Source organism: Crotalus tigris, unplaced genomic scaffold (genome assembly GCF_016545835.1).
Source record: "Crotalus tigris isolate CLP2741 ecotype Arizona unplaced genomic scaffold, ASM1654583v1 scf7180000018371.15429387391:27106975, whole genome shotgun sequence".
Taxonomy (NCBI): domain Eukaryota; kingdom Metazoa; phylum Chordata; class Lepidosauria; order Squamata; family Viperidae; genus Crotalus; species Crotalus tigris.
Genome location: NW_024096970.1, coordinates 4,793,368 through 4,812,297, shown reverse-complemented (window position 1 = coordinate 4,812,297; position 18,930 = coordinate 4,793,368). Strand labels below are relative to the sequence as shown.

The 18,930-nt window shown below is 35.1% G+C and overlaps 1 protein-coding gene across 2 annotated transcripts in view; it reads left to right on the top strand.

The window, feature by feature from the left end:
• The window catches only part of REV3L (REV3 like, DNA directed polymerase zeta catalytic subunit), a 76,642-nt gene that overhangs the window by 31,769 nt on the left and 25,943 nt on the right, over positions 1–18,930 (top strand). For both annotated transcript variants that reach the window (XM_039351204.1, XM_039351203.1), the window contains exons 8-17: positions 919–1,003; positions 1,087–1,226; positions 2,245–2,367; positions 5,724–5,961; positions 7,250–7,386; positions 8,002–12,070; positions 13,045–13,934; positions 15,425–15,513; positions 16,369–16,494; positions 16,779–16,977. In XM_039351204.1, coding sequence (XP_039207138.1) covers positions 919–1,003; positions 1,087–1,226; positions 2,245–2,367; positions 5,724–5,961; positions 7,250–7,386; positions 8,002–12,070; positions 13,045–13,934; positions 15,425–15,513; positions 16,369–16,494; positions 16,779–16,977 — 6,096 coding nt within the window. The remainder of the gene's footprint in view (positions 1–918; positions 1,004–1,086; positions 1,227–2,244; positions 2,368–5,723; positions 5,962–7,249; positions 7,387–8,001; positions 12,071–13,044; positions 13,935–15,424; positions 15,514–16,368; positions 16,495–16,778; positions 16,978–18,930) is intronic.

Below are 18,930 nucleotides of genomic sequence, written 5' to 3'. Positions count from 1 at the left end.
TGCATGCATTACCAATCACATTGCTTTTATTTTGAAGGTGGCTGCTATTTTTTTTGTCAATTTATCTATGTGCGTCTATGCATGCCTCTGTACTTTCAGAGCCCTGTAGGTTTAGCTTTCCGCAACAGCCCCAATTTGTCATATAGCCTTTGGGAAAATTAGTTGCCCGCCTACGTCTTACAGATTACGTTGTCAAGAATTACTCTGAAGCGCGTGGCTAAAATTCATTGCCTAATTTGAGTATATTTTGCTTCACTTCTTCATTTTGTTACTTTTCTCAAATAAATCAAAATCTTGTACCATTTTGTGTCAATATTATTGCTCCTAACAACCAGTTTAGTATAAAAGTTAAGGCCTCAAGTTAGAATAAGGAGACTAGTTCCCACAAAGCCAACTGGATGAACTTGGGCCAGTCATTCAGCCCTAGAAAGAAGGCAATGGCAAACCACTGTTTACCCCTGCAAGACAGGTCCAGGGCAGCCAAAAGGGCATAGATGAGAGGGAGTAGGGAGGAGCTGAAGCATCCAATGGCCATAAATGCAGGTAGGTGGCCAACATCTGAATTTTGATCACACGTCTGTGGAAATGCTGCACGTGAGTCATGTCCATTTTTTCAGCAGTGTTGTGATTTAGGTCATTAAACCTTTCATAATATAATAATATATATCATATATTAAAACAATATATAAATATTTGTAATAGTCATAAGTTGAGGGCTACCATTACTTCACGTTTTGTGGATATGTCAGAGAAATTCAATTTTTTTCTGTTGATTCAGATTCTTTTTTTTAGATGGGCATGGCAATTTACAGGTGATATATTGCTTTATCTATAGTTAAAAATGTTGAACAACAATTCTTAAGGAGAAAGAATATTAATATAGTGACTCTAAATTCCTACATTTTTTCATGAAAAAAGATCGTGGATTTGTGGCCACCACAGAAAGTGAAAGAATCTTTCAGAAGAGACTTAAAGAAATACTCAAACAAAGTGATTTTTCTGTGTAAGTATTAATTTATATGTTAATCTTTATCTCATTACCTCTGGATTCAACAATCATGTTAAATATTTTTTGTTATTAATTAGGACATCTGGTTCAATGGACAGCAATAATGAATCACAAGAATTCTCTGCTGAATTGACATTACATTCTGAGGTACCTAAAGTTATTTCATGCTCACCAGCAAATATGATAGAAGTACACAGTGATAAGGAGCTGCACAGAGGTTAGTATTATTAATACAGCAGTTGTTTTCCTCCATTACATGACTTGATCTATTAGAACTGGTTTATTCAGAATGGAAGAAGATACTGAAATGAACACAAGGACTAAACTCTTCCACTAAAGAGACTGATCTTCATTCTCATCTGTATTTTATTTTGTACTTAATTAACAATTTGTTGATATACTTTGCGTGATTATTCATGAGTGTCTATAATCCTATTTAATGTTAACATGCTTTTTTTTATTGGTAAATATCTTGACTATTTAACTTTGGCTTATGATGAACTTTAAAACAATGTATATATATAACATGCTATAACTACATGTGTTACTAGGAATATTGGTAATGGTAATATGAAGGTAATTAAGATGGAACATTTTAGCATTGTTAATTTTCAACAGATTCTGATAAGATTTATATATAAGATATATTGATTAATTCCACTTTGCTGAAGAAAGGAACAAATTCATATGTATTGCTACTTAGTATTTGGAGATAAAGGAAATTTAGTACATATATTTGAGTGTATGTAATATGTATTACATATGTATATGTAGTATGTATAAGTAATATACAATGAGAGCCAGTTTGGTGTAGTGGTTAAGATATCAGGCTGGAAACTAGGATATTGTCAGTTATAGCCCTACCATAGGCACAAAGCCAGCAGGGTGACTTTGACTAGCCACTTTTTCTCTATCCTGGAAAAGAGGCAATGCTAAATCTTTCCAGGAAAACTACTGGGACTTGTCTGGGCAGTCTCCAAGAGTTGGACACGGTTGAGCAAGAGAAAACAAATGTATATACAAAAAGAACAAATAGATAAGAAAAAGAAAGCTTCTTTATGGATCATTTTATTAAAATGGGGTATGAATATATCTTAATTCTCTTGAACCACAAGCATGTTCTCAATATATTATATCTTCAGAAAATGTAAATGCACATTTTAATAAGTTGATAGTCTTGTGATATTTGTAAAAAAATATTGACAGCTTACCTAGAATCCTTGTTCATTTTTTAGAAGAGTCCGAAAGCAAATATAAAGAGGATGCACTTATAAATGAAGAAGCCATTTTGAATATAATGGAAACTAGTCAATATTTCCAACCAGTATCTCAGAGATTTAATAATACTCCTGTGTTTAGTAAGTATAATTCACAAAGGCTTTTCTAAGTAAGGATTAAGAATATTTAGATATAGATATTAAATTGTTTTAATTACTTTGGTTATAATTAATTTGTGTAGCGTTATTATATTAATAATCCTGCTTGTCTTGCTTGTTTAAAAGGCCAGGGAATCAGATAATTAAAAAGTACTATAATAACTATTAGTGTGTTCCATTTTTATTACTTACAGTATATCCATGTATTTGATTTATTTTTTACATACCCATCACATTATACACATACCTAAAATGTGGAAAAAGTAAGAATTATTAAGCAAAAGAAATTAAAGGCAAAAGATGGGAGAAAAGGAAATCTATTTTTACAATACTATGCCTTTCTATTCTTCTCTGCCCTTGCAAATTATTATTGCTTCTGTCTACCCCCTTAAACTTATTCACGCACTCCTGATTATTCTTTAAACTTCTCATCAATTCTCTCCAAATGTGACTCTTGATTTTGTCTTTCCTTTCCATTCTTTATTGATATTTATATATTTGGTTTGCGCATGTGTGATTTGATCCTTTTTTATTTTTTATTTCTGTGATCTCCAAATTTAATATCTATATATTGCTAAAATTCTTGTTGTCATGACCTTTAGCTAGGCAAAATGCTGCATCATAGGGCCACAGTTTTTGAATCAAGGTATTTCAAATGGGCTAACTTCCCAGCCAGTCAGTCAGGGAAGGTATGCTGCAGAAAAAGTCCAGCTGGCAGGCTCTAGGGAGAGTGCTTTCTCTGCTGTTGCTCCTGCACTATGGAATATTCTTCCCCTGGAGAAGGTCCCCAATCTCCTGATCTTCTGAAAAGGGGTTAAAACATGGCTCTATGGCCTTGCATGGGAAGCCCAAAGGAGCATGCAATTGTGGGGTTGGTTGATCAATTTTTTTTATAACTTTTTCAAATTTTTAATTCTAAAATTTTAACTCTTTAACATTTTAATTTTTACATAATGTTAAGTATAAATAAATTTAAAGCATGTGTCCAAAATCTAGGACCTATGACTTCGAAAGGAATGAAATTTGGGGAAGTTGCTGCTGCTGTGCTTCTACGCCACTGCTGTGGTCATTTGATCTTCATTTTCAACATTCCATGATAGTTTCCCAAGCATTTTTGCAATCACTCGCTGTGAGGCATGAACAACCAGATCCACGCATGAAGAGTTCAGTTAGCTGTTTTATTTCCCAAGCTTATACATAGGAATTTTCTCACACTGAAAGTTTGCACCTGGGTTAGACTAGATAAGGTTCAATGGCATTTAAGGAGGGAGTCGGCCTTTGCCTTCTTGTATCCATATGGGGATTCCAGACTAATTACCCATTTGACTCCTCTCCCAGGCTTGGCCAGTTTCTCTCAAACAATTGCTCTCTCCCCCACCCAGCTGCAGCCACTTACTTACCTGCTAGAAAGGAAAGAAGGAAAGAAGGGAGGAAGAAACCTCCATGCGTTTTTCTCAATCCATGTCACCTCCCTGTGTATTTCCCCAGACCTGTGCTGGCCCCATACACCTTCCTTCATCTGCTCTGCCCACGTGCCTTCCCCAGCCTATGTAACACCTCTTGTATATTCTTATGCACCCACCCCAATCCATACCACTCACATATACCTTCCCTGATCCAACCCACATCACCTCCTTACATGCCATCCGTGGCCATCATGACACTCTCATGCACCCTTCTTGACCCTTGCTATCCTCCTCTAGACTCTACTTGACCCCCATGGCATTTCTTAGCATCCCCCATGACTTCCATCACTCTTTTGACCCTCAATGCCCTGTGTGCCCTATCAAATTGACACAACATCTCTCGCACATGCCTGGATATCTTTCCCGACCTTGTAGCCTTACCATTTTTCAACATTCTCACTGCATTTTCATACACTTATTTCCTGGACACTGACATTTTGTAGTATTTATTTCAATGTCACTTTTTAACATATCACTATCATTTCTTTGTAAGTTGCTAAAATATCTCCTCCCGTATTCTTTCCCTTTAGTTTCCTTCCAAATAAGTTCATTTGCGTACACTCTTCTGAAGACCTTTGTTTAAACCCTTTTCACCCACTTCTAATATAGTTTTTATTTCCATCAATATCGTTTTTTTCTTCCTCTGACCTTTGTTTTCTTTTATAGCATTCTTTAAAGCCATTTTTTAAACACTGATTCAAGTACTTTCCACAGCTTTTTCTTGTACTCTCTTGGAATTTATCTTGTAGTATTTATCATACAAAACTAATATTCTTATTCAGTCATTCTTTCACATTATTTTCCTTCATTTCCATTATCTATCACCACCACCACCCCCGAAATCCATTTTTAGCACATTCAGATGTGGCTGTCCCATTTTAAATAATTCTTCTTTCTGGTATTCTTCACTAATTCAATCTTTTATAATCAATAATGCTTTAGATTCCTTCCTTGGCTATATGTATGTATAAATATGCTGAAGCCAAATATTTGAAAAAAAATGAACCTTTTTCTGAAAAATATTTATTAATTACTTTTCTGCATTTTCTTGTTTGGTTCCCATTAGTCCATTCATATCACTTAATATAACTTTTTCTTCTAGGTTGCATTCATTCAGAAGGTTGCACAGTTTTCCCCCAACTCACCACTGTTTATTCCATTATCACCATTCATTTGTAAAAAGGCGCAGTGGCTCAGTGGCTTAAAAACTGGTAGATAGTCTTTGTTCTAGCAGTTCAAGTCCTAGCATCACATGACAGAGAGAGCTCACATCACTTGCCTCAGCCTCTGCCAACCTAGCAGTTCAAAAGCATGTTACCTTCAAGTAGATAAATAGGTACCACTTCAGTGGGAAAAATAATGGTGCTTTGTACAGAAGTATGATCTCAAGTGGTGCAGGACGTACCCAAATGTGACCCCCAAATGCGAGGTGACATCAGAGGGAAAAGCCCCAGATGACACTGCAGAACACTGTTAATAATTCTGAGTGCGGAGCTAGTTCACCCTCTGTGGTGCATCTTGGATAGCACGCAAGTGTGAACTGAATGGACTAGCAGCTTTAGGCAGCCAAACAACTACTCTGTATTAACCCTGTAGTCTCCTAGCTAATATACATTGCCATATGCTAAATAAATAAACAAACCATTCACTTGTGCCCAACATGGAACATGCAAGTCAACATAATATTGCTCATATCACAGCGTTCGGTAAATACATGTCAAGATACATGAGAGAAATGATAATAAAAACAAAAAATCTTGTGTATTTTTGTTCATCTATGGCACTGAGATTGTGAGGTTGTTAGGTTTTATTAAAAACAAATGCAGAGATTTAAAAAAACAAATACAAAAATACATTCTATTTTTCCTATAGTGAATAACAGTTCTGATCAAGCCATGATACATCTTTTAGCTGGGTTGGAAGATGATGGATATGAGATTGTACAACAAAATGCATCATCACAGCATTATTCTTCTGGACACTATAGAAATCTTCAGAACAGTGATGATGAAGAAAATGAACAGCAGATTGAAAAAGAAGAAATGGATCTCAGTTTGTTAATGTCCCAACAATGGGATAGCAGCTCAAATGAAGTTGATGCAAAGCGAAGGTATATTCTTTTTTTTTGTACAGTTGCATATCTGATAAAAGTACTGATCAGCCTGTATTGAACTTTCCATATTACTGAAGAAAATCTATATAATCTATATATTATCCATGATCTAATATAGTATCAAGAAAATATATGTAGGATAAGGTATAGGAATAAATGTAAACTCAGTCTAATATGCAGTAGGTACAACTTGAACCAAGGTAATCTAGAAGCCCTAATTAAAGCATAGTCATACTGGTTTTCTCTAAATATTATTTAGCCCTAATTGTCATATTTTTGAAAACCATAGTAAGAATGGAAAGGATTTTGATACAGGAGAGGAGAGATTAGGCTTGTTGGTGGAGGGAAGAAATAAGCCTATGGAGTGCTTCATTTGAAAGAGGTGCGTTAGAAGACACACGTAGCATCTATTTGCAACTCACTAAAACAGGTACGATTAAATGTAAAGCATCTCCATAGCATGCCATGGTAAATTGTATCAAAAATCATAGAGGAGAAGCAACTCTGCCTATCTATGTCTCAGCAAAAGCCGTCTAATAGGATGGACAGGAGAGTTGTTATTTAAACCAGACTTAAACCCTAGTTGAAATGTATGTAGAAATTCAGTTCATCCAGTCTGAACAGCTATCTCAGCTCAGTAACTTTGCCCAGGAGGGAGATATTAACCACACTTATAATTAATCAGATTATCCAATTTATTTATTTTTTTAGGAATGGTCTCTTTGTCATGAAGTTTCCTACTAGGTATAATAAACTAGCTAGAGTTGAGCAAAGTGATAAGTGGGTTGACAAATTATTCACATCTTCATTGAGACAAATAATGAAAAAAGCGAATAATCCTGCTTCTTCATCACTCCCACAAAGTGAGCTCAATTATGCATTTTTTACTGGTGTTAAACTAGTTTTCTGTTATTTGCATTCTAATTGTGTCCCAGTTGATTTTCCTTAGCTAGATTGAAAAAGAGTAGGAGGAGATTTTCAACTATCTGTATTCCATAGACTGACCCAAGGAAATAATCAGAGCCCTCTGATTTATTAGCATCTAGGATCAAAGTAATCTAATAGTTCTCTCCCACTGAAGAGAAAAAGTTGCTACAGTTTAGATCTGAGCAGGTAGTGATCTCACCACAACAATAATACTCCATCAGGCTGTCATCCTCCTGGAAAGTGAATTGTAGAGACTTATTTGTCTTTACTGTCCAACATTCAATGTGTCATAACTATTGAACTGCCAGATTATGGTCAGACGTTTTTAGTTGTGTAAAATGGGTTGTATTTCTTGTAGGTCAATGGGCAGAAGTAGAAATCAAAGTTCAGGTGAAGATGATAGTTCTTCTGAAGATGATATGGACTGGAATGATAACATGCTTCTAGCAAGTCTTTCTATACCTCAGTTAGATGGAACTGCAGATGAAAACAGTGGTAAGTATGCTTAAAAGGGTTTTGCATTTTTCTCAGAAACAATAATTCTTCATTGTGATTTCTGTGTCACATATATGGGTTAGGTCAGTGTTTCTCAACCTTGACAATTTTAAGGCATGTGGACTTCAACTCCCAGAATTCTGGGAGTTGAAGTCTACATGCCTTAAAATTGTCAAGGTTGAGAAACACTGGGTTAGGTGCTTTGTAGAAACGTTGGATAGGAATCTTGCCCCACATATATCACAAAGTTAAGTTTAGGTGAAGCCGTTGAATTTGTTTTCAACCTCCCCAATAATAACATAGAGGCAATATTTTCTAGTGGTTCACCAGCAAAAAATTTAAGGGGCCAGAATTAAACATAGTTGTCAAATGTTGGGAGCTTTCCATAACCTTGTTATGTTATAAATATTCTGGAATTCTGTGAATGTTATCTAAAGTGTCCCTCATACCATGTTATTAGTCTCATAATGATCTTGTACTGCTTGATGCCCTTAGAATTTCTTTAATTATATTCTTTTATCATCAATAATTATTATTTGGCTATCTTTATACTTGCTGATATTTTAACCTCAGGGAGAAAATAGTAAAAAAAAAAAATCATCTGTTCTGTTCTAGACAATCCTTTGAACAATGAAGGTTCCCGGACCCATACCTCTGCAATTGCCACAAGCAAAACTGTAAAGACTACAATTTTTCATAAAGATGCTGCTACTCTGGAACCCCCATCACCTGCTAAAATAACTTTTCAGTGTAAACACACAAGTGCCCTTTCTTCTCATATTTTGAATACTGATGACTTAGACGGTCTTACTCAACCAAGCATGACAGATATAAGACCTGACTTATCAATCCATTCTCTTTCAAATGAAAGTATTTACAACATGAAGTACCCAGCATCCTTCAACAATATCCTCCATTCTGAAAAGCCACATCAGGAAAATAATAAAAGTGAAAAAGGCTCTGTTTTGTGTGAAGACATCTCCTCTATAAGCAGACACTTGCCTAGCAGAAAGTATACTGGAATTAGAAAGGTTGCAAAGGATGTATCTCAGCATATGAACCACCAAATTAGTGAAAATATTCTGACAAATAAGTCTAACTTTATAGATTTAGTTTATTCCAAAAATAAAACATCTTCTGAAATAAATGTAAAAGCAAACACTACCGATTTAAATAGCCTTTTCCCAGCGCCAGAAAACTGTGAAACTATGTCTTGCTCGGAGAGTAATCAGACTCTTATTCTTTCTTCTGAAAAAAGCACTGATGGAGATAGCCTTAATAACTTTAAGCTTAGATATGAAGAATCTGAGGAACACAAGAATGAAAAAACAAATGTAAATCAACAGGCAGCACACTATATGTTCTTTCCTAGTGTAGTTCTTTCTAATTGTCTCAATCAGCCCCAGAAGTTGGGCCCTGTGACATACAAACTGCAACAAGGAAAAAAACAGTCTAAGCTAAAACGAAATAAAAAGAAAATGGTTCTTAGCAATCAGCAGTCTGCAAATGCCATGGATGCTTTATCCATGAAAGAAAGCTGCTATGTACAAGATAATGCAAGTAGCAATATTCCCGACAGAGACATTTTGTTACGGAATGATACTCAAGTTCATCATATGGTTTTTGAAAACAAAATGTCCACAGACACAAGGAACTATATTGATTGTCCTTTTGAAGATTTTGCTCAAGAATCTGAGGAAACGTTTGGACTATGTGGTAATAAATATACACTCAGAGCTAAACGTAAAATAAATTATGAAACTGAAGATAGTGAATCTAGTTTGGGCATACATAATTCAAAAATCACACTACCTCATTCTGTAGAAAATGATGAAAATGTGGATGGTTCTAAAAAATGTAGAAAACGAAGGCGACTTTCTAGAAAATTGCCACCTGTTATTATAAAATATATTATTATTAATAGATTCAGGGGGCGGAAAAATATGCTTGTTAAGCTGGGAAAAATAGATTCTAGTGAGGAACAAGTCTTTCTTACTGAAGAGAAAATGAATCTATATAAGAAGCTTGCACCTTTGAAGGACTTCTGGCCAAAAGTTCCTGATTCACCTGCAACCAAATATCCTATTTATCCATTAACACCAAAGAAAAGTAACAAAAGAAAAGCAAAATGTAAGTCTGCCAAGAAAAGGCTGGGTGGGAAGCCACAAAATATAAAAAGTAAAACTATTAGAAGAACCCTATATTTCAGAAAAAGGACTCATGCCTTTCTTTCCCCTCCTCTGCCATCATACAGTGCTGAAACTGAAGACTGTGATTTGAATTATAGTGATGTTATGTCTAAATTAGGTTTTCTGTCAGAAAGAAGTGCAAGTCCAGTTAATGTATCCCCACCCCGTTGCTGGTCTCCCACTGAGCCAAATGCCGAAGAAATTGCGTGTAAACTAGAAAAAGAAACATTAGTGTTTAAAAATACTAATATGTTCAGCAGTAAAACTGTTAATCCCAATGTGGGCAAACACTTTCAGTCAAAAACTCAGGTTAAAAAGTGTAGAAAGCAATTTGCTAATGCTACTGTAAGAAGCAACAAAAAAAACAATCAGTCTAATAAACCTAGAAATAATTTAAAGAAAAAGCCAAGATCAAAACAGAAACAAAAATTTAAAAAAGTGTCCACATTGGTGACAATTGCAAATAATCAAAATATTATTCCTCCTGTAGCAGAACTTAAACTTACACCAAACCCCTGGGAGTTACCTGAGAATGTTCACAGCCTGGGAAATTCACATCCAATTGGCTGTTCTACAGGACACCCATCTTCAGCACAGCTTTCATTAACAGCTAATGCCCAAGTAAATCCATTGATTTATTTCCAATCATTGTTGGAAAATGAAAAGCCTATTGGGCACCAAGGTTCCAGTTTGACAGAGGATCTTCATCCAGGCATAGCTTCTCTGATATCTGGAAGGGAAAAAGCCAAAATAAATTTCCAAAGATCTAACAGTCAGAGTAGTATATTTAGAATGGAAGATTCCTCAATTCAAAATAACGTATATGACCAGTGTAACTGTATATCTCAGGTAGCACTGAATGCATATAATTCTAAGGATGCACTTAAAAAGACAGAAGAAGTTACAAATTCACAAAACAAACTGTTATCCTCTGTGGGAAAAGTAAATGAAAACTGCATTTCTTCTGAGGTGATCAATACTGATCAGATTCATCCTAGTAACTTCTTGTGTTGTAAAGATAATCAGCAGCAAATAGTTTATTTGTCAGAAGCAGCAAAGCATGCTGATCATATTTCTTTTTTAAAAACTTCTGAGGAAAGCCATGGATCTTACCAGTTACCAAAAAAATGCTTTGTAGCTTCTTTAAGAAGTCCAGTGAAAAAATTAGAATGGGAACAGAAACAGGGGGGGTTTATTTTGGATGTGTCACATTTTAACCCTGAAAAAAATACAAAACAAAAGGTAATATCAGAAACAGTCTCTCAAGCCCAAACAGATTCTCAGTGTAAGAGCAAGGGTCTGCTAACTCCTTCAGTATTCAGTGAAGGGCATTCTGGCTTAGCAGTTCTGAAAGAATTACTCCAAAAGAGACAACAGAAAATGCATATGAACAACATTCATGAACAAGCATCAGTTAAATCTCAGTCGAACATAGATGCTTCTTTCCCTCTCGATTCAAATAAATCATCTAAAAAACTTTGTTCTGTTACATCTCCAAGAAAGCCTCATATTCCCAGGGATAAAAAATCTAAAGAAAAGGCGGTCAAGCTTTTAAAAGATTCAGCCAAACAACTAAGTAATACTGGCCATGTTACACCTGCTGATAGTTCCATTCTTTATTCAGATGCGGGTTTTGAAAGCTGTTACTCACTTGAAGATAGTCTGTCACCTGATCATAATTACAATTTTGATATTAATGCTATAGGGCAGACTGGATTTTGTAGTTTGTATTCTGCAAGTCAATTTGTCCCAGCAGATCAAAATTTACCACAGAAATTTCTGAGTGATGTAGCTCAAGACCATTTTCCAGGTCAAACAGCAGAAACTGATTTTTTAAATCATAATAAAATATCTAAAGAAGAAAATATGCATAATTCAGATCCTCAATCTTGGTTAAGATCTGGCCAACATAGCCCTCAGCTTTTTGATAAAAGATGTTTGGAAAACAATGAAAATCTCCACAATCAATGGAAAAACATTCTTCCATCTACGTCTCAACCTGGTTCACCAGCAGATGGTCAGCAGGCTGAAATGTTTCATAAAGAACAACTTCAACTGGATAGAAATATTATGAAGAAAGCAATTTTTCTTAATCTTTCATCTCCAAATGGTGATTGGAGTCAAAATCCCTTTAGAAAGGAAGTCATTTCTGAACTTGGACAATCGCTTGACTCAGTTAGTATTTCTTTTTCTTCTATTTTATCTTCCCCCGATGGTGAACTTATGGATGCTGCTTCTGAAGATTTAGAGTTGTATATTTCGAGAAACAATGAGGGATTAACACCAACCCCTGACAGTTCCCCTAGATCTACAAGCTCTCCATCACAGTCAAAAAATGGGAGTTCTACAGCTCGTGCTGCTCATATCCTTAAACCTCTAATGTCACCTCCCAGTCGTGAAGAAATCATGTCAACTTTATTAGATCATGATCTGGCAGAAACAATTTATCAAGAACCTTTTTGCAGCAACCCCTCTGATGTACCTGAAAAGCCAAGGTAATGTGGTTATATAGATAGTCAATAGGACTTTCTGTAGTCGTATTTCTCTTTTTTATATCATTAGAAATGTTTACATTTTTACGTAAGAATTAAAAAGTTGGATACAATTTAACATAGCCTTCCTTTCTGGATCCATAAGGCCTACAAGGTGAAGGCTAGAGCTACATAAAATCATAATTACATTTCAGCTATAAAAGTAAGACACTCCAGTTTATTTTTGTAATTAAATAACCATTATGAACATGTAAGAATGATTGGGTATTACTCAGAAATATTTAAATGAAACTGGATAAATTACCATTTTAGAAAAATATTCTTGGGTAACAACAAAGTTATTCATAATCAATTGTTATCTTAAATTTACTAATTTGGATGTAATATCTTAGAACCTAAAGCAGTGGTTCTCAACCTTTCTAATGCCGCGACCCCATAATACAGTTCCCCATGTTGTGGTGACCCCCAACCACTTATACATCACCGGGTGCCAGGGGTGTAGCCAAAGAAAAGGGGGAAAAAATGGCGGACAGCCTTGTTTGGCGACCCCCATGAAATGGTCATTCGATCCCAAATGGGGTCCCGACCCACAGGTTGAGAACCACTGACCTAAAGGATTTTGACTTAAGTTTATTCTTTTGTTTAGATAATTTAACCACATTTTATCATTTATTGTATATTTGTATATTTTACTTGTATATTTTATTGTATATAGTAATTTTGTATTGAAGATAATGCTTTTTCCTGGTAAATCAGATTCTCTTTCTTTACCCCTCTATACTTTCCAAATCTGAGATGGAGGTTGAAGACCTTCTAGAATAGATTTGAGGGCTTCAGTAGAGGATAGTAAAGTTTCCATTATACAATAAATGTATACATGCATGGTATTAGATAGAGAAAAACAATAAGGACAAATAACACTGCTAGTAAAATAAATTATGTTTATGAGAAAAATAATTAAAGTAATTATTTTACAGAGAGATTGGAGGAAGAGTACTTACAGTAGAATCTAGACTTCCAAATGATCTACTTGAATTTGAAGGAGATTTCTCTTTGGAGGGACTACAACTCTGGAAGACTGCATTTTTGGCAATGGCACAGAGTCCTAGGCCAGGCTCTCCCCTTCGAAATAGCCAATTCTCTACTGATAAAAAACAAAGGAACACCCGTAAAATTAATGACAAAAAGATAGTAATCATGCCTTGCAAATGTGCACCAAGCTACCAGCAAATTCAGTCATGGCTTCAAGCCAAAGAAGATTACGAATATTTTAAAAAAAGAGCTGTTATCAAATCAATTGAAATGGAGAAGATTGATGAGAATTTGACCAATATGTCTTTGCCTAAGAATCTATGTCATCAGATAGTCAAGGTTGCTGTGAGTTCTGATATACCAAGCAAATCTGCTGTACAATCAGAAGATCTGTGCTTTTCATCTTCAAATCCCATATTACCTCAAACTATGGAAAAGTTTGGTGTAAATATCTCTGAAATGAGTAAGACTATCGTTAAAGTAAAGACAACGCCACTTGTCGCTGCAGCAATAGATAAGGACAAAAAAGAGGAAGATTATACCAATTATAGTTCTCCTGATTCACCAGTACTTCCACCCTGGCAACAAGTATCCACCAATTCTAAGCAATCTAATTTAGAAGACTCAGAGGGTGTATTGTCTTCTCGAGAAGAAAATAAATCTGTAGCTGAGAAAGAACAGAAATCTGTCAAAAAGGAAAGCAAAATACCATTCTGTGTCTCCCCATTGAGCAAAGAACCAGATGGCAATTCTGATACTTGCTTTCATAGTACACCTATCAGGGAGCATATATCTCAAGGAATACCAGAAGCATTAGGATATACTCCATTATCAGGTAAGCTTATGACCAAAGAAATGCAGCAATTAAAAATAAATTCAGTCAGTTACTGTATTATTTACATGTTATATTAAGTTTATTATGGTTACCCACCCCAAAACACCTGAGTGGCTTATAGTATCCAGATACACAATTTAAAAAGTTAAAAGCATGAAACAAAAAGTAGCAGCCCAAATTAAAAACAACCAAACCAATAAAAATCTGATGAGTTCCACAGAGACACTAACCTCAGACTTGGTCTTTAGAGCCTGGAGTCCCAGGAAAGTTAACACCATACTTATTTTGAGAGTGCTGTTCCAGAGGGCAGAGTCAGAGAAGGCATACTTCTTCAATTCCCCAAGATGACAATTCTTAATTGAGGGGATCTGGGGCATATCTATTCTGCCTGAATGTATCAGATAGGTAGAAAGTATTAAAAGATAGGTGGTCCCTGAGAAAATGAGCCCCTATGTCATAAAGGGTTTTATAGGTAACCGATATTTTGAATTGCATCCTGAAGCCAACTGGCAGCCACTGCAGTTTGTACAGCAGTAATGACACATGGGCATAATTAGATACCATGATTGCTCAGGCCATTGCATTTTGAAATAGCTGTACCTTTCAGATTGTCTTCAAGGGCAGCCCCATGTAGAGCACATTTCATATTTCAGTCATTAGATGACCAGGCCATTAGTAACTATCTGTAGGACCTCTTAGTTGAGGAAAGGAGACAACTGGCACACAAGATCAATTTGTGCCTCAACTGCCACCTGTTCATCAAGCAGTAGCTGTTAGTCCAGAAAGACCAGAGAGTTGTTTACTAATCTCAAATCCATCCAAGACCAACAGTGAAAACATACCCAACGCAAGGAAACCCAAAATTGCAGCCACTCACTCTTGTCAGGCTTGAGCCAAAGTCTGTTTCTCTCCATTCAGATCTAAATGGCCTCCAGGCGCTGATTTAGTAACTGACCATTTCAACTGTGCAGTCTAGAGTTGAGATGCAGAATTAATGAATTTGCAACATTTTTTATCTAATTTACATAAGATCAAAATAAAACGATCCAATGTCATTCTATGATTTAGTATTGGGGCTAACATTTGCTTGTTTCATGTACAACATGTATTCTAACTGAAAATACTCTATTTTTATTCACTATTTGAAGTTGCCAGTGATTGAACCAGTAGCTTTCTGAATGCAAAGCATCTGCTCTGCAACTTTTGAATTAAAATAAACCTTTGAAGTTTTTGTACATAATTTAGTCCATTGTACAGAATACAGAATAACAGATTTGGAAGGGAGCTTTGGAGGTCATTGTAATATTCCTGACAAGAAACTGTACAGTTGTACTATGAATTGAAGTTAATTCAGAGTTTATTTAGGTAATTTGGTCTTAAAGTTTACTTGTTTTGTTAGTATATTTGCTCATTATATTTTAAGCTGCTTAGAGCTCTGTAACTGAAATGCATAGAAAGTTTTATAATACAAAGTAATGTTCTTTTTTCAGACATAGGACGAGATATTCAGAAGTTTAGTTCTAGACGAGGAAGAAATGTTGATGCACTTCGTAAAGTACTTTTAACAACACAAATTAAGGTAAGAAGAAGGAATGAAACTTTATACTCACTTGGGTTTTGATTTTTGTCTTTTAAGTTTTGTTTTAAGATCATCCTGCTTTGTTGAGTTCTAGTTTACTGCTTTGTGGAAGTTTATATGAAAGGGTAGGCTGAAATTAGCTTGGGAGAGTAAAATAAATACCTAGTGAAAATTGCTTAGGAATTATTTGTAAAATGACTTTCTATGATACACCATATCAGAAATCACTTTTAGATTCATTTCTCCTGACTTAATACGAAAACCTGTTGCTAGCTGTTATTTCCTATTGAAAATGCTTGTAAAGATTATACTGATGGTGAAGAATATTTAATGCTTTTGTTGGAACCTGAACTTTCCATGCTTGAAGAACACATATAACATCTTTGATATTTTTGATATTTTTGAAAGAAGGATATGTTAATAAACATTAGCAACAACCTAGGAAACAATTTCTGTGGTATAGGTTGCAATTTATGTGGCTGTAACATACCTGTAAATGCTAAAACTGCAGTATTACCGATGCAGTCAGTATTAGCTGTGCAGCTATTCCCAGTCTTTTGTAATCAGCTATAATTGAGTGCAGAATATTGAAGAGGAGAATGGTTCCATGTGGTTATTTCAGAGATACATTCCTGGTATAAGTCTTGTATTAAACGAAAGAAGCTTCCATTGTAGTTGTGAAATAAGCATTAGAAAATATAACAACATGGCAGTGCTTTTCTACCTGGAATATGATCTGAGTATTTATTTATACCCACCAGTTGAATGGAGATGAACAAGATTGTGAGAGTTAAATTATTTAAATTATCAAAAAAATAGTCTTAATTATTAGAAGTTTGTTGTTTTATTTAACAGAATCAGTTCGCTACTATAAATAATCAAAAGAAAGAAACTTCTCAGATTGAAGGACCATCTTTGAACAATTCTTATGGTTTTAAAATAAGTGTGCAAAACCTTCAAGAAGCAAAGGCTTTACATGAGGTAACTCGTTTTTTTATTGAAAATGCTTTACATACCCAATATATGTTTCTCAGATCATTTTTGAAATTATCAAAATGAAAGTACTTGTCAAGATTGGCGAATATTCATAGGCAGACACTAATTTATTCATTATTACTAAATTACATGATTTTATTGATTCCTGAAACAGTTCACATTAATTAGCTAAAGGATAAATTCATGCTTGATTGTTGATAAAGGTTTTGCTTGTAGTGTTTTTTTCAAATTATTTTAACAAAGCTAATAATATAAACTTTTCTGTGTAGGTACAGTATCTTACACTGCTAAGTATAGAATTGCATGCTCGAACAAGAAGAGATTTGGAGGCGGATCCTGAATTTGATCCTATCTGTGCTTTATTCTACTGCATCTCATCTGACACACCATTGCCAGATACTGAGAAAATGGAAATCTCTGGTGCTGTAGTGATTGATAAAGACAGAGCAAGAACTATCTCAAGTCAAGGTCCTTATTTCATTTTGTTTTCTTTAAAATTAATGTCAATATTTTGAATTGATTATATTTAGGTATTAATAAACATAATAAATAAAAATGTGGTTTTGAAGGAGGTTTGCTAGTGTTTAAATTCATGTCATCTCGTTGTAGAATCACAGACTTATAGTAGGTAGTTTCCACCTTATATCTTTTTATGAACATTTGCAAGGGCTATAATACTTAACATCTACCTAAGTGTATATTAAACAATGTTTAATATTTTGTAGCACGCTCCTGCAGAAGTCCTGAAGATATAAAGAGGAAAGCATACCCTAGATGGCAGGCCTCAAAACTCTTGTGCTGAACTAGTCCTTTTTAATTTCCTGAGACTGTTCAAGAAATTCAGTTTGGTAATCTGTCTAAATTGGTTTGAATAAAGATAGAACATGGAATATGTTAAATGTTGCATAAGGGTTGTTGTGTGGTTTTCTGATCTTTGTAGGGTCTAAAGAGGGCCCTTATTGTATTGTACCTTTTTGGCTTTGTTTAGACCAGTGATACTCAACCTGTGGCTCTAGAGCTGGATGCTCTTGAGGCCCTACAGGCGGCTCTCGCAGTGTAGGCATCTGATCGGCGCTCCACTCTATCAGGCAGCGCGGGGAGCACTGACCAAAGGACCGGCAGTGTGGGAGTCACTGAAGTACCTCCTCCCATAGGAGGAAAGCGAAGGAGCTGCTGGGATCCCCCTGCCAGGTAAGAATAGAAATCACTCCAGCCCAGCAGCCATGGGAAAGAATGGGAATCTTCCCTTTTTTCCCCCAGCAACCAATAAGGAACAAGGATAACAGCAATGGAGAAAAAAGATGACATGCCATGACATGGTTCAGTAAATATTGCATGTGGTGATGGACACCACCCAAAATTAGGTAGTACCATGAAGAAAAGATTGCAATGTTCACGTTTGATGTTATGCTCTGCAACAGTTAATGGTGAAGTGGCTCTCCAGCTGTTAAAGGTTGAGTACCACTGGTTTAGGCTAGTGAAAAAACCTTAAGCTTAATTGCAAGAATAAAGTAGTAAACTCCTAGATTTATATTCAGTAAATTTATGCTGTTATTAAAGTTCTGAATAACACAATGTAATATGATAACAAAACATATCTTTTCATCCACTTTTATTTCTGGATATTAAGTAATTCCTATTCTTACCTTTAGCATCCTTTGATAACATTTTTCTTTAAAATATTTAATTTTAAAACAATAGATTGTTTTTATTAAATTATGTCCTTCTAGAGGCTGCCTTCAGAAACTGGAAAGAAAACGTATAGACTGAATTCCACCATATTAGATTTAGCACATTTTCTTTAAAAAAACAGAAATTGTATTTAATGTTGCAGAGTTATTAGTACTGAATATTTGATTTATTTAAGATACTGTTGGCTGACAAAGTAAAATCTCATTTTGATTATTCTACCATGAACTTTTTAAATTCTAAAAACACATTGATTAATGTTGAACCATTATAACAAAAATCACGATCAAATTTAAATAGAAACATCTATGAAAGTGTTTCAATCTCAACTTGATTTTGGCCATGTATGTGTTGTGTGGCTGTTTAAAAAAAATAATTTATTTGGAACTAGAAGTAATAAATGTGTTTTTAATTGTTTCGATGTGAATATCAATTAATTTCTAACAATACTGAATATTTTTTCCACATGCTCTAGGCCTTAGGTTACATAGTAGTTGTTGAAAAGCCATGTTTCATAATGTTCACTGATCATTCCTAGTCTCAATAGATTATCACTGCCCTCAAGGAGAGTCTTTACCCCATCTTACATTGAAATGTTTAGTAGCTACTTCTGTCTAGAATCCTTCCCATCAGCTTATTTCCTGCCTATATGAAGAATACCTGGTAAAAGATAGTCCATGATCTTTTGTATAAGAGAAAGCAAGGTTCTCTTTGCACAGAGAGCTCAGTGCT